The sequence below is a fragment of the Tasmannia lanceolata genome, unplaced genomic scaffold (assembly GCF_043159265.1).
Source record: "Tasmannia lanceolata isolate RefF3 unplaced genomic scaffold, GAP_Taslan_0.1 ptg000002l, whole genome shotgun sequence".
Lineage (NCBI taxonomy): Eukaryota > Viridiplantae > Streptophyta > Magnoliopsida > Canellales > Winteraceae > Tasmannia > Tasmannia lanceolata.
Genome location: NW_027518679.1, coordinates 46,568,143 through 46,584,329, shown reverse-complemented (window position 1 = coordinate 46,584,329; position 16,187 = coordinate 46,568,143). Strand labels below are relative to the sequence as shown.

At 39.6% G+C, this 16,187-nt stretch overlaps 2 protein-coding genes and 1 long non-coding RNA gene across 3 annotated transcripts; 1 reads left to right on the top strand and 2 right to left on the bottom strand.

Moving 5' to 3' along the window:
- Positions 1 to 746: 746 nt before the first annotated feature.
- LOC143885596 (uncharacterized) lies at positions 747 to 2,161 on the bottom strand. Its single transcript, XR_013253508.1, has 2 exons — positions 1,814 to 2,161; positions 747 to 1,137 (listed from the first exon to the last, which is right to left on the bottom strand). It is a non-coding gene; the product is annotated as an uncharacterized LOC143885596 (long non-coding RNA).
- A 662-nt stretch (positions 2,162 to 2,823) lies between these two features.
- On the top strand, positions 2,824 to 4,241 carry LOC143885589 (proteoglycan-like protein). Its single transcript, XM_077389803.1, has 2 exons — positions 2,824 to 3,095; positions 3,605 to 4,241. Exons 1-2 carry the CDS (start codon positions 2,982 to 2,984, stop codon positions 4,022 to 4,024), a joined length of 534 nt encoding a protein of 177 aa, XP_077245918.1. The 5' UTR covers positions 2,824 to 2,981; the 3' UTR covers positions 4,025 to 4,241.
- A 1,243-nt stretch (positions 4,242 to 5,484) lies between these two features.
- Positions 5,485 to 15,316, bottom strand: LOC143875854 (tumor necrosis factor receptor family protein). The gene is made up of 2 exons (XM_077377447.1): positions 14,939 to 15,316; positions 5,485 to 6,027 (listed from the first exon to the last, which is right to left on the bottom strand). The coding sequence occupies exons 1-2, from the start codon at positions 15,116 to 15,118 to the stop codon at positions 5,803 to 5,805; spliced, it is 405 nt and encodes a 134-aa protein (XP_077233562.1). The 5' UTR covers positions 15,119 to 15,316; the 3' UTR covers positions 5,485 to 5,802.
- Between the last annotated feature and the right edge of the window lie 871 nt (positions 15,317 to 16,187).

The window sequence follows — 16,187 nt, the reverse complement described above, 5'->3', positions numbered from 1 at the left end:
GTTATTTGAACCTTCTTGTTGCATATCTCGGGCCATTTTCTGTTGATATTTTCTTCATTCCATTTTCTTCTCCTCTTTTTTTTATGGAGAATCCGACTCTATTCTCCCACTGATTTCAGCATCGACTGGGGCTTTTTAAAAAAGGCTTACAAGCGATGCCAATTTCACAGCCACAAGCTTCTTTGGGGTCTCTTCAAGCGCTTCTCTGACGACATTACTACCGAAAAATGTTGTGAAGCCTTTCGTCGACTGAGGAGATAGAGAGATATTAGAGAAGATGTGTTGGAAGGTATTTTTGGGATCTGAAAAATTATTAAATAAGCCGGTTGTAAAACTGGGTAGAGGCGGTAGCTAGGGTGTTCCCGTGAATGGAAAGGGGCGGATAATCCCTTGCATTTGATTGTGATGTTTGGAACTACTAAGGTCAGTGTTCTGATAATTAGGACATGGAATGGTAATTGATTGGCCTTCGGACAACGAAGAGAATTTGGACTTTTGATCAAGGTAAGTAATAGCATATCACTTTAGTTTTGTTTAACCTCAATTTGTTCTCCTTGGTTCACCCTTGAGCATATGACCCTAACCCTATACTAGAATCAAATTCACGCCATGTGCCTTGGGCTGAGTTTAGCATATTTTTAGATATCGTCTTTGAAAACACTTATATTCAGCCCAGGTGTGTAATGGCAACCCAAGAGGGGGGGTCAAGGTGGTTTTAGAACATCTTTGCTCTTTTGAAAACTTAGTTATACAATTAAAGCAAAAGAACAATTTCCAATTTAAACTTAAAAGATAAAAATTATAGTGCAACAAATAAAAGTAGAGAGAGAGAGAAGGAATTCACAAGAGATTTTAATAGTGGTTCGATCTTAAACCCAAGACCTACCCACTCCACCAACAACTAGTAATGGCTTTCACTAAAAGCAATCTTCTTAACTTCGGTGAAGATCCCACCGTTACAATCCGATCTTCTTACCTTTAGTGAAGATCTCACCATGGAGAAGGCTCTTAGTTGTTGTCATAGTGGTCGCATTCTTATTTCTATCAATCCAACATACAATGCCAATCTATTAATGCTGAAATCCAAACTTGACACTCGGGAAAGCGTTGTTGTTGAGCTCGGTGGATGCAGACGACCTACAAACATAGAGAAAAACTCAATAGAGGTAGAGGTGTTCATTATTCGGTTAAAACCGAATAACCGAACCGAACCGAACCGAATTGGTTCGGTTGGTTTGGTTCGGTTTTTTTTTTTTGGCAATTCAGTTATTCGGTTTCGGTTATCTCCAAAAAAAAATCGGTTAACCGAAATAACCGAATTAATGATAAAAACCATTATTTTTTCAAAAAAAGAAGTGATATGGGCACTCCAAAGGATGATCGAAACCGTCCATTTGATTGATCACAACTTAATTAGGTTATGCTCAAAAAATCATTTCGATTGGATCATCCTAGCCCTCCGATCGAAACAAAGATTTTGTTTTTTTCCCTCTTTTTCTCCCACTATTCGGTTATTCGGTTTATTCAGTTATAACCGAATTTTTAATTGGTTCGGTTTTTTAAAATTTCGGTTCGGTTTCGGTTACGAAATTTGATAACCGAAATTATTTCGGTTATCAAATTTCGATTATTTCGGTTCGGTTCGGTTCGGTTATAACCGAATAACCGCCCCTAATTAGAGGGCCTAGAGTTTGGACTCCGAGGGACCCTCTGACAATGAATTCAGAACGAAGCACCAAAGAAGAGAATCAGAGCACTACAAGCTAATGGGTAAAGTTTGAGCATGGTTGATGGGTGTGAAAAAGATGCTTACCTTGAAGTATGGTCTCCTTTTATGGACTTGGACTCATAGTAGTTTAGGAAGCTTGCCTTTTTTGGAGTCCTCGTAATTGGCCAAACTACCTTAAGAAGTCGGTTTCTATATTCATCCATTCCACCAACGAAGTTACCTATTATTAGGGTGCAGTTTGTGAACTTACGGCTTCTCGAGGAGGAGCGAAATGACCTTTGTTCCCCAGAGCCTCCCCTCCCCGATGCCGAAGTCATCCTAGATCAATGGATTCTGTATGCCGCCTCACCTTTCTATATTAATTATTAGACTCATTTCCTCGGATGGAAGCACAAACAAAAGGAGAGAGGAGAAGTGCATGATCCCAACTAAATCTTGCTATGCAAAAAGAAATATGCACATTTGTAGCCCATGTTGCTTACATGTGACAGAAAATTTGTCTTTTTACATAGAAAAATTGTGGGCCATTAGATCAAATTTGATCAGTGGTCTACAAATATGCCATTTTCATCAAGCTTGATCAAAGAACTAGAATAACCCGATGACGGGGGATCAAGCGCAATAGGCTGACTTTTTTACAATGATCCAAATCATTCATTTGATGGGCCACAACGTAAATAGTTAGGGTGTGTGATGATCCAAACCATGCATAGAATGATCCTAACCCTACGATATGTAATGGGACCGTACGTTATAGAAACCACTACAGGTTGGAGGCTTAGTATCATCCTATGGAGATTATTTATCGGGCACAGCCTAATGACGTTGTGGCCCATCAAATGAACGGTATAGATCATCATAAGCAATGGGCCCCATGGTACTTCTGAAAAATACTGGATTTCACACTCACACAGCATATAAAAAACTCAATCCAACGGTTTTTTTACGATAACTGTTATATTTAGGTAAGACAACAACCAACTCCAACAGCTAGAAACCCAAAACCCCAATTAGAAAGTAGTCCCCTTTGAAAGCTTCCACATATCCTCCATAACCAATTTCCCTTTATTCTTCCTTACCAACAAAATCACCCTTCTTGCCTAACAATTTCTAGCTAAAATTAGAACTTATCCCACCTGTTGCCTCTCTGTTCATTTCCAGCCTCAAAATTTTTGGGAGCTCTTATATAGGCTGGCTTACAGCTTCTCAGAGACTTACGACATCGCCATTCGTCCAAATTTTCTCAGAATCAATGGGAGGGTGCGCAACCAAACCCAAAGATTCTAATCCGGAGTCACTGCCAGAGGAGGATCGGGCCAGCCAAAAGCAGATTCCGACCACCGTGGAAGGTGATACTCTGGCCGAAGTAAGTCCACTATATCTAATTTAATTCATCCTTAAAAGCTAGCCAATAGGGGGAGGCTGCCCAAGTCCTTATAAACCCATCCACATCCATTCACTTTCCAATGTGGGATCTTTGCTTTCAAGTGGAACCCCAACAATCTGCCCCTCCACGCAGAAGCAACGTGGACAATCTCACCCCTCCACGTGGGGAAACTACGAGATCTTCCATGAGAAATTTTTTCCATCCTCATAGGCACACGAGAGTTACCAATTTTTTCCATCCTCAAAGGCACATGAAAGTTACCACTCTCTAGCTCTGATACCACTTGATAGGACCCGGGTAGAACTCACTCTTACAAGCTTACCCATTAGGGAGAAGGTGCCCAAGTCCGTATAAACCCATACACATCCATTCACTCTTCCGATGTGGGATCTTTGCTTTCACTTGAAACCCCCAACAATTCTATTGCAGTAATATCTCTGGATGATTTTTGTGTAATTGTAATTTTTTCTCTTGTGAATACATTGCAGACTAAGGCGGATGGCGGTGAGAAGGAAGAGCCGTTGCTCGATCTTTCAGAACCAAAGACAGATGCCCCCCTAGATTCAACGGCCGAATCGAAGACTGGTATTACAGATCTAGTTTCTGAGATTGGTGGGTTGAATGTAGATTCTTCACAGGGCCTCACAAAAGACCCTGCTGATTCAAAGAAGGCTGAGGAAGTTGAAGGTGTTGAGAGTGGTTTCACTGAGCAAACAAAAGAGAATGTTGGAGCTGAAAATGAAGCTAAGGAGAAGACAGATATCGTCCCCGAAACTGGTGGAACCGTGGCGAAAAATGAAGAAACAGAGATAGCGGCACAGAGATCAGATGTTGGAGGCAATGGAGAACTATCAAATTCTGATGGGTTGGTGAAAAATGAAGTTGCAACTTCTGTATTGTCTGTGTGATTTAATGTGGATTATGTCACACAAATGATAGCCTGGAATGCTGCGGAATGTGTAGAAGAAATGCTGAAGGGATTAAGTGTTACAACTTTGCATTTTAGGTTCTAGATGTGTGTCAAGATAAGCATTTTCAATAGTAATTTATTTAAGATGTCATCTGTTCTTTTGCATTTTCAACAGTCAAGATTGGGTCTCTAGTTCTTTTGCATTTGTGGGTTGAAATTTTCATCTGTTTGGAGAAAATAAGAGTCTCTATCATGATCAAATAAGCAAGCAAGCAAATAGCAAGAGAAAGGAATCCACATTTTGGAGGCCCACCTCCATGTAAAACATGTCTTTATATTTTCTATAATCAATAAGATTCTGTTTGGATTGCAAGGAAAACATTTTTGACAGGAAATTTTTTCTTTCACAATTTAGAAAGAAATGAAATGATTAGATACGAGTTAGAGAAATATTATCATAAATTGAAGGTCTCAAGTAAAAATTGAACCTTTACAAACTTTTCTAGAAAATTGTTGCAAAGATCCTGTTTGGATTGCAGAAGTAAAAGTTTAGAAAAAAAAAAGAAGTTTTAAAAAATTTCTTGCTTTTCCATTGATTACAAGTGAAAAAAAAAATAACTTGAACAACCGCAGAAATAAGCCATAACTATTTAATCACATATTTTTCATCAAGATGATGCCCCGAACATAAAAATCTCATCAGCATCCTCACCAAAGATGAAATGGAGTTTCTTTTGAATGTTGAATATCGGCCACTTATGTCTCAATTATCTTACAGAGACCCAACATCGAGATTGAGGCATACAAAGAATCAATGGCTTGAAGACATCTTAAAATGGTGTCATTTTTCACCACCCTTGATCAACGGCTAAGATCGCAGGATGACTTCAGGACCAATGGGAATAGGACAGAATGATGGTCAATAAGATAACTGTTTTCCTTAATGAAACGTGTTAGCTCAAAACGATTTTCTCACTAAAGCTGTGATCCTAATCATTATGTCATTGTCCCTCCATAAACAACTTTTCAGTGTAAGGAAGAAACAGACATTTTGTATGACTCAATAATGAACCTGCATGATCTCCGAAGAGAAAGACAAGAACTTCCATGGGGTCAGCCAACTTAGTACTGCTCACACAAGCACTCTCAACTACAGAGTTCTGATGGCAGTGTTAATGTTCTATAATCTCTTACTCCTGTGAAGAAATGGAGTTCAGCTTGCCAATGAAGGTATTAAGAACAGACCAGGCAGTAGTTTTCGAAGAAACTCTTTCCATCCAACATTCTGTTAAAGAAACAGGAAGGGTTATGAATGTACGCCTCCATTTTCATCTGGTTTAGGTAATTTGATGTGGTGGGACTTTTTCAAATTTCTGTACTTTCATTTGTGTATCACTAATTCAGTTAATTTAGGCTTAGTTTCTTTTGACATGAAAATGATGTAAAAATTTTATGACGAAAGAAAGGGAGCCTTAGTAACAATTTGAACTACTGAGTCAACAAGTATAAATAAGAAATCCACAGGTATATCAAAGCCTGAAAATGAGAATAATGTTATGCCAGGGGATGTGAACCATTTTGAGATAAACACTTCGGTTTCAAAGACAGACTGTTATTTTTGTAGTTTTGGGAAAGTGACAACCCAAAATCCCAATCCATAAAGGAACCTAAAAAGATACCTTGATTGAAACAGATCAAAAGCAGAGTCCAGCATGAACTCTATAGCTCAGCAACTCTTTGGAGCTTCTTAGAATGACGAAACCACTGAGTATAGGATCATTTCTTTGGCTTTTGCTTCTTTGGTGATGACTTTTTCCTTTCAGGACTTGGTGGAGGAGTATCTGGCTTGCTTGTTTGAGGCTCTTCAGGCAAAGTTGAATGGAGAAATTTCTTATTGGAACCAACGGGAGTGCAAAACAGTTTCAGCATCTTCCTTCCCCTCATCCACTTTAACATCAGCTTCATATGCGTTTTGCTGTTCAATCCACTAATACCAGCATCCTGCTCAAATACAAGCAAATATGGTTAGAGACCATTATGCAAGTTCAAAATCAAATTCAGGAAGGTGTAAGCAATTAATCGTGCTTGTGTCGAATAAACATTGCTGAGGTTCAGCTAGGTTTGGGTATGCAACTAAATGGGCCTCTTTGGTTGGAGGATAATCCTGTCCTGATAAGACCAAATTCTGGACTACCCTTATCGCCGATAACCTTATCCTGGAATGAGTCTGTCCTTTGTTTATTAGATGACACATGTATGCAGGTAGGATAACGATCCCGTACACCCCAACGCATCGTTTTCCCATCCTCCCTAGTTTCTTGCACATGTGGGGCCAACCCTGACTGATCTAAACCATTCATTTGGTAGATCATGATATGGGTTGTTTGCTACCCAAAAATATTATGATGTGTAATCCTGTCTGATTATGATCCATCAGAAAAACAGTAAAAGCTACAAACATGCAATATTTCATAATAGATCACAAAAGCAAAAGAATGCAAGGTTAGAATGGTTGATTTTGGTGTGTATGCGCGCACATACACAGACTATAACATGATGATTTAAAAGAAATCTTAACCCTATCAAAGATGGGTAACCAAGTAAGAGAGAATTGGATCAGAACTGACTTGATTGACTCAAAAAAAAAAATCAACATACTAACACATGCATCTCTCTTAATAATTCAGTACAAACCTTTTGCCATACAATAGATCTCTAAATACTACCTTGTGTGAGCACTACAACACTAGCATTAGTATCTTCACAGCATTAGTATATTCCGGGCAGACAACCAATGATGTAAATTTCACGCTATTTATACTTCTGGTTGTGAAAGCAAATCAGAATCCTATAGAAACCCAAAAAGATTAATGGCTCATTATTTGCTAGACGTGGTGAAATTCCAATCTACTGAATTATGAAGAATAGATTGAGAACTACCAAATCTATCATATTTTATTAAATGAGCTGCCTACAAGAATTAACAAGTTCCTGGAAGCCAGAGACCAGGGAACATGATGCGATTTTTTTTTTTTTGAAAAATGAAGAAATTGATTAAAATACAGGAAGCCCCAAGACTTTAGGGGTGCAACTCGGGTCAATTTTTGGGAATTCAGGTTGAGCTTTTACCTTAAAATCAGGTCGGGTTCGGGTTGATTCCTATTCATTTTTTAGCAAAAGCTCAACTCGACCAGACCCAAGTTGCACCCCTACAAGACTGAGATGGTCAAATACAAGAAAACCAAGGCGCAACACCATAAGAATACAAGAACACAGAAACCAAAAAGGCATCAAGGAGGAAGAAAATTGAACAGCACCAAGCAGGTTCTCTCAACTCCTGCTCGAGTTGTTAGATCGGCATAATAATTGACCAATCTCGTGCCCCCTCACCTGATCCCAAATTTCTTCAATTGCATTAGCAAATCTCCAAGGAAGTGGACTTCTATGATCCAAACATCTCATCACATTCTTAGAGTCTCCTTCCACAATCCATGGTTTTAAATTTCAGTTTTGGAATGTGTTTCGGTCCTCACCGAAACCGAAATTTCGGCATTTTGTTTGAAATCCGATGTAAAAAAAAAAACTAATATTTTATCCCGTACAAAATTTCGGCCGAAATTACCGAACCGAAATTTCAGGGAAATATTAAATAATGAATAACATCCAGTTTTTTACGTGATATTCCTAAAATTTCAGACCGAAATTTACTGAAATTTCGAAATTTCGGCTGAAATAAAGTAACGTTTCAGGTTCACCCAATTTCGATTTCAGTCTCGACTGAAACCCAAAATTTCGGTCCGAAATATCGGATTTTGGTCGAAATTTAAAACCATACCACAATCAACCAATCTGCATCCCCATCTTTTGTGAGCCTAATACCCTGTAAAATGGTCATCACAACACCTCATTGGAATCCTTAATTCCAATTAGGCCAGAAAACACCCATTTAGTTTGACCATGCTCATCTCTTAGGATCCCTCCAATTCCTGCAAAGCCCGGGTTACCTAAACTGGAACAATCAAAGTTGAGCTTCAGCTTCAGCTTCCCGAGGTCTGGCGGGGTCTAGTAGAGACATCGATCTTCTCAGAACTCATACACACCTCCCTCCAAAAATGGCTCAAGGCGTAGCTAGAAATATCCCTAAAGCATAGGAGAACTTGGGCCCACCTGCCAGTCAAATACATCATCTTCGTATAAATGGTGAGGCATTTTGGAGAAGCTTTTGAAGATCAAGCTATTTCTTTCTTTTCAAATCACCCACATATTAGCCAACAAAACTAATCTCTACAGGATCCTACCTTTTTTAGGCTCGGAAGACCCATCTAGCTCTATAAAAGATTAATAAGTTGGGCTCGGAAGACCCAAGTTACCCAACCCATACCGAGCCGTTGAAGAATGTGGTGCCAAATTTGCCTAGTAAAGATATTATCAACCATTTCCCTCACCTCTATACAAAACGCCAGTGATCCAAGATCAACACCTTTCAATTATGAAGGTAGTCAACCGTCATAATTCTATGCAGAGCTGCCTTCCTTTCAAAGGTACACACTCTAAGAGGCACTAGAATACCCCATACTCTTCTCACTATATTTGACGTCGCAATAAGAAGGAGATGATGGTAAAAGGATTTCACATTGAACACCCCGGCGGAGTTCCAGATCCAGACCCTTTTGTCACTGTCATCCCTCGTAATATACGTGGCCTCCAACCACTCAAGAAGATTTAACAAAAGATGTTCGGTATGGAGAGGGACAAAATGCACAGATCGGATATATACTCAATGACACTATCAACAGTTCTTCGGAAATGATTAAAGATGTATTAATGGGGTCTACAATGAATTCCATCGGAAGGTGTGCATCAAGAAGGAAGCTAACACTACTTTTAACGAAATCATACCAAAACAAAAAGATGTAGTAAGGGAAGGCCTTTTGGCCAATAATCTTGGTCCATAGCTTGTACAAAATCATGGTCAAGGTTCTAACAATGAGGATCAAGGAGGTGTTGTTGAGGGTTCACTCCCTTTCAAGGAGTTTTATGCAAGAAAGGAAAATCCTTCAGGGAGTATTAACTAGCAATAAATGCATTCTACAAACTGAGATGCATGGGTTATGGGAGGTTTTTTTATATGGTTGGGTTATGGGGGAAATGGCAAAAACAAATCCATGCATGTGTCTCATCAGCTAGCTTCTCAATCCCCATTAATGGTAGTCCAATGAGGTCATGTACTTTCCCCATTTCTCTTCATTTTGGTGGGCAAAGCATTATGTTTCCTTCCTCGATGAGTGGAGAAGGACCAAGTGAAGGTTTTAAAGTGGGTATAAATATGCCTAAAAATCTTGCAGCTCAAACTCACGAAGGGCATCAACATACTTAGTGGTAGTAAGGCTGCTGAAGTTAGTAATCTCAATGCCATTTGAGATAGTTTGAAGGAGTGTCTGGACGTGGGATAAATTTGCTACAGACAACTGAGTCGTACCAACCCTCCCAATTGCTTATATAGGCTTCCACTTGGCATACCCATTTCCTCAAAGGAATTGTGAGGATTGGTAACTGGGAGAGTTCAAAGAAAGATAGCAACATGGAAACAAGGTATGTCTTTTGGAAAAAAAATACATCTCATTCAAACCCTCTTATAGAGTCTGCTTATCCAATTCATGCCATTGTTTTGAGATGGTAAAAGACGAATTTTATAAAGCCAAAGGAAAACAGAAGTTACACCGAGGGCAGAGATTGCACCGCAAATAACAAAGAAGGAACTATGGCATGAATGGGTTTTAAATTTCAGTTGCGATCAATACGGAAACAGAAATGTTTTGGTTTTGGTTGAGAATTTCGATGGAAATCTTGTAAAATCACAGGAACGTATCAAAGCATATGCAATTGATAGAATTTTAAGACGAAACTATAGGAAATGCTACAATAAGCACAAATACAAACTTATAAACTATTACATAAACAAGATAACCATCCATAATGGTTTAACAACATCAAATGCCTAGTAATGCTAGAATGAGCATAAATACAAACTTAGAAACTATTACATAAACAAGATAATCATCCATAATGGTTTAACAACATCAAATGCCTACTGACATGCACTGTTTCATTCTAATAATTCAGTACATACCACATTTCACACGTAATTCATATAAATATTTATCCATAATACCTACACAACATTTCACATGCAATTGATATAAATATAAGAGGGCTGCGAGCAAAACAGAAATCGGTTTTGCAAAAAAGACGAAATTGTTTGTTGTGTTGTGACACATGTGCAAGAAGACAAAGAAGTGAGCAAGAATTCCCATGAAATGCCAAGAGCACTATTGAAATGCCCAAATCGTCTGTCATTTCCACTTCCATCTTTATTTTCTAAATGGAATCCCGTTTTAGAACTGTTTTCCTAAATATAATTATATAATACATACTAATATAGTATACAACTAATACACTTACAATTTTGGTTTCGGTATTCGTTTCGGTTTAGTGGGGATGGAAACGGAAATATTTCATTCATTTCATGTCAGTTTCGATAGAAATTTAAAACCATCATTGTCACTACGAAAATAAGAGGTAATGGTTACAATTATAAATTTCAATAATCTCATTAATATTATCTGCAAGTCTCCAAGGAATTGAAGAAGCATTCTTGGTCCGCGAAATCACATTGGAGGAGTCTCCTTCAAACAAAGAGAAAAAAATCATAGAAGTTGCTCACTACCAAATTGACACCCATGACGGCGCGAGTGGTGATCCTCCACTTCCTCATAATCCTTCGATCCAATTGTCCCAAAAAAGGCTTCCTCCAAATGATTCCTAACTCTTGTCCGCACCAGACCTAGGTTCCCCATAGAGGCACTTATGAAATTCAGCTAAAGAAAATACCTCTAAATTCCACCTCTCCAAATCTACGTACCCTTCAACGGAAGCCGCCTCTCTTGAAATACCTCTGAAGGTGTCCCTAGGCTGAAAACCTTTTTTTTAAAGGGCAAATAGATAATATATTAAGATACAGGACCAAGGAAGTCCCGAAAAGAGTACAAGAAAAAAAAACATAAAATAAGCTGTACAGTGATCAAGAAGCCGAAATCTCAAGGGGGGAGATAGTCAAACTGTTCAAAACCCGACTCCTTCTCTGGCTAATTTATCTGCAATCCCGTTTGCTGATCTTTTCACATGATATGCCTGAAGATGAAAGCCTCCAATCATGTCTTGAATCTCATCAAAGAAAGCCGCAAATCTCCAAGGAGGAGAGTGTGACCCATTAAACCAACTTATGACATTTTTTGAATCACCTTCAATCTCCACCCTATTTAAGACATTGTTAAGAAGCTTTATACCATGATGTACGGCTCGAACCTCCGCCTCGTTCACATCTAAAACCCTAATTGGACCCGAGAAAGCCCATACAACCCTCCCTTGATCATCCCCTTAACACCCCACCAATACCAGATGGACCAGGATTCCCTAGGCTGAAACCCTATCCTCCCTTCACAAGGAGAAGGTCCACGCGGGCTAGCACAGTGGAGATCCCCTCTCCGCAATATTCCTCACTGACCAACCATGTTCTTTCATTAATTTCTAAAGTACAACATTACAATGCTCTTGTTAATGTTATCCTATCTTCCATGAGAGAGATGAGAGGAAGAGAAGAGACGGACAAAATGTGAGAATTGTGTTACTCTCCCACATGAAAATAATATATATATATATATATATATATATATATATATATATATATATGAGGAAAAGGAGTGTGCGGTCGACCGCATATAAGGTTATATGCGGTCGAGGGCCCAAATACATGGGTCCCACGTTTTTTGTGGTGATCAAAACCATTCATTTGTAAGGCCCCATCATAGATAGGGTGTGTACAAAAAATCAGCTCCATTGGATCATCCTAACCCCTCCAAAAGTGGAGGGTAAAAATGGGCAGATTTGTGGCAAACGATGTCTGTCTATTTTGCCCTCCACTTTTGGATGGGTTAGGATGATCCTATGGAGCTGATTTTTTGTACACACCCTATCTATGTAAGGGCTTTGCAAATAAATGCTTTGGATCATCCTAACAAAGTGGGCCCACATGAGTTTTGGGCCCTCGACCGCACCTAAGCTTGGTGCGGTCGAGCGCACAATCTTATTCCTCTATATATATATATATATATATATATATATATATATATATTTGTGTGGAATAGGGTTGCATAGAAAAGGCATAAATGCCCCCACATGAGTGGGTATGTAATACGTCCGCTCTCAACATTCCCCCTCAAGCTGGAGTGTATATATCATACATCCCCAACTTGTTACATAAGTCACTCGACCTTGCCCTACTTAGGGGTTTGGTAAACAGATCCGCTATCTAATCATTTGACCTCGTGAACACTGTGCAAATCTCCCCTTTCTGAATCCTATGACGGATAAAGTGACGGTCCACCTCTATGTGTTTTGTCCTCTCATGGAAGACTGAATTCAAGGCTATATGAATGGCGGGCCTATTATCACAATGAAGTGAAGCAAGTGATGAGTAGGGTAATCCAATCTCTGACATAAATGATCTCAACCAGATCAACTCGCACCCTGTATAGGCCATGGCTCTATACTCTGCCTCTGCACTCGACCTGGATATAGCATCTTGTTCCTTGCTCTTCCAAGATACCAAATTGCCTCCAACAAAAGTACAATAGCCGTTAGTAGACCTCCTGTCTGCAGAAGATCCTGCCCAGTCCGCATCTGAATAATCCTCGATCCTCATACGACTATGTTTCCTGAAGAACAATCCTTTACTAGGAGTTTTCTTCATGTATTTCACTATCTGGGTAACTGCTGACCAGTGAGGTGTCCGTGGTGTACTCATGAGCTGACTGACAACACTAACTGCAAAGGCAATGTCAGGAGTGTGACAATGAGGTACATCAACTTCCCAACTAAGCGTCTGTATGCCTGGATCCTCCAGTAAATCCCCCTGATCAGGAGAAAGCTTAATGTTGGAGTCCATAGGTGCCTCAGCTGGCTTTGCTCCCAGAAGACCTGTCTGACTGTCTCCTCCAATATATCTAGTGCGTACTTTCTTTGTGATAAGGATAGCCCCCACATGACTATGTTACCTCTATCCCTAGAAAGTATCTTAGACGACCAAGGTCTTTAGTACAAAGCTCTTTCTGAAGGAAATCCTTCAGTCTCTGTACACCTGCACTATCACTCCTTGTAATGATGATGTCATCTATGTAAACAACCAGAAAGATCCGGTCATCTTTAGACAAAACTGGATATTGAATGGTCCATAGCACATTGTCCCATGCCAAACCGTACCACTGCCTCACTAAATCTCCCAAACCAGGCACCAGGAGACTGCTTAAGGTCATACAAACTAGGAACGAGGGGTTTCTGTAGAGATCAAGATTGCAGGGGAGAGGGGAAGCTCCTGAAGCGATGGAGGAAAAGGTCTGGGAAGAGAGACAACCAGGAAATGCAGCAGTGGTAGACCTGGAGAAATGTAGCAGTGGTAGACCTGGAGAAATGTAGCAGTGGTAGGAGCCGGCTATTGATGCAGAGTTCAATTCGCAATTGAATCAGCGATTAGAAGAGGGTTCATCATCATCGTCGTTTTCATCACTTGTCAATAGCCTTCTTCTCCTTCTTCGACTGCAGCAATAGTATTCAGCGGCATTAACATGAGAGAGAGAGAGAGAGAGAAAGAGAGAGAGAGAGAGAGAGAGAGAGAGAGAGAGAGAGAGAGAGAGACTAGGTGTTCCATGCAGAAGACAAAAATGGGTGGGAAGATTTTCCATGCTATGTCGACTGATAGGAAACTAGGAGAAATCCAACCTGGCACTAGGATGGCAACAAAACGCTCAGTCAAGGTGAGATTTGACGAAAAAATTGCTCATTTCTCCTTTTTCGTGGCAAGTACTGCAACCGAATGGGGCCAACACGTCATGAGTGGAAGAGTGACCTTGAGGAGATAGAAACAGTATGAGCGAGTGAGTTTTTTCATGATGAAATGTCTGAAATATTCTTATCATATGAATTTGTTCTACGTAGAGTCCCAAATCTCTTTAGCAATATCTAGAAACATTACATTATTGCCAATAGAGGAATCCATAATATTGTCATAATCTGGACACTCTTGCACCCACTCATTATATGGGGATGTAGCAGGGGCGCAGGGCAAAATGTCTTCTGATATTTGATCCATTTAATTTGATAGTCATCTGAAGTCCAAGAAATTCCAGATTTTACCCTCCATTATAACCCAAAAGAAAAAGGGTAAATCAGAAAATAGATAGCTTACTACATAGCAAGAAGACATGTGAAATGGACAAATGGCGGAAACCCAACCAATGGCAAGTAAGGACTCTAATCTTTTCTATCTCAGTCCAAGGCATGGGGAAAAAAATCACTTTTGCATTCAGTCAGTTCTAGAGCTTTCATCAGAGAGCTCATATTACTATTGCCGGTTCTGACTTAAGCATCGGAGTACAAACTCCGAGTAGTTTTCTGACCGTTTGTTCATGAGAGCAGGTCATCTCCTCAAGAGAACTGTCAGTTGGGACCCATTCAACCTTAGGTCAGATTTCAGCGCCAACACCAATATCATTCATTCAAAAAGGGAAAAAAAACTTACTGGGGATTTCCCAACCAATCTTCTGATACCCAACTAGTCCCAAGTAGAATAAATGATTTCCAGAGATACTTAGATTAAAGATAGGTAGGCATATTATGTAACCCTTAACATAGAAAAAGAAACATTGAGGCAAAGCAACAAAAGGGTTTGTATCATAATCAACGCTATAGGCAGAAAAACCCAAAATAAATAGATTGTGATAAACAGAAGTGGGTTTTTTTTTTTTTTTTAATAAATTATTGGGGCTTTTATGTGGAGGAAGGAGTTGGGTATTTTCACCTTAGCTTGGTTCCAAGTGTTGGAAACAGTGATGGGGCCATTGTCCTTTATGATCTGATAGAGGCTTTTGGAGATGGTTGAGGCCTCTTGAAGGGGCACTTTTGGATTGATCTTTCTAGGGTTTACAGCCCTTTTCTTTGAGAAATACCTCACAAATGTAGCACTGCTTGGGAACAGCATTTCTACATCCAAATGTAGGGTTATGTTTTCTCTGCTTCACTGAGAAGAAGGAGAATGCTTTCACTTCCTCCCTTCTCTTTTATTTTCTGTTGTATGACGAAAAGAACCCTAGTTTTTTTTGTTTGGGTGGGCAAAAGAACCCTAGTTTTGTTTTGCACTAAAGAGGATTGCCTCTTGACCAAGATGGTTTTCTGCTCAGCCCTTGTAGCTCTTTGGGATAACATTATAAATTAAAGGAAATGATATCAGCACAACCATGTTTTAATAAGTGCACAAACTCAGCTTGTCTTTTCTTTATTAATTCGCTTGTGAGTAAGGGTGGCAAAATCACCCGAACCGAACCGATTCTGAACCGAAACCGAAACTGAAAATTCTGTTTCGGTTTGGTTAAACCAAACTGATTCAAATTTCTGTTCGGTTTCGGTTTCGGTAGAACCAAACCGACGAATGGCTCGGTTCGGTTCGGTTTGGACAATGATAAATGTGCCCATTTTCATAGGAAAATGATAATTATGCCCCTTTTAATCGGTTCAGTTCGGAATGCATAATCGGTTCGGTTCGGTTCGGAGTGTTTCAGTCTCGATTTCAGATCGGTTCGGTTTGGAGGTAAGCATGTTTGGTTTGGGGGTCAAACCGAACCGTTGCCACCCTTACTTGTGAGAGCTTTTGGGGAACTATAATAACCTTTGACCACTCTTTAAATAATAAAAGACAAGAAGGGTTAGTGCAAATATCAAAACCTGGTTGTGCTGATATCATTTCCCTAAATTAAAGGTCCCTGAAAATAAAACTTGAACTGTGGCGGCGTATCTTATATTTCAAACAATGAAAAGCATGAAATTTTGGAAGCGGTTTTTCTTTTCCCTCAAGGCAAATTGCTAACCATTTTCGTTTTGTTCATCAATTTTGTAGGTCAATGGTGGGATGGATAGCCTCATCTAATGGGTGAGATCTTTGAAGAGTCCCATAGACAACGGCCCCACCAGATGAAAAAATCAGATCATCCTTCATGCCATCTGTACGGTGGAGATTGGGGCAAAAAATCAAGCTTTGCAGCATATGGACTGCA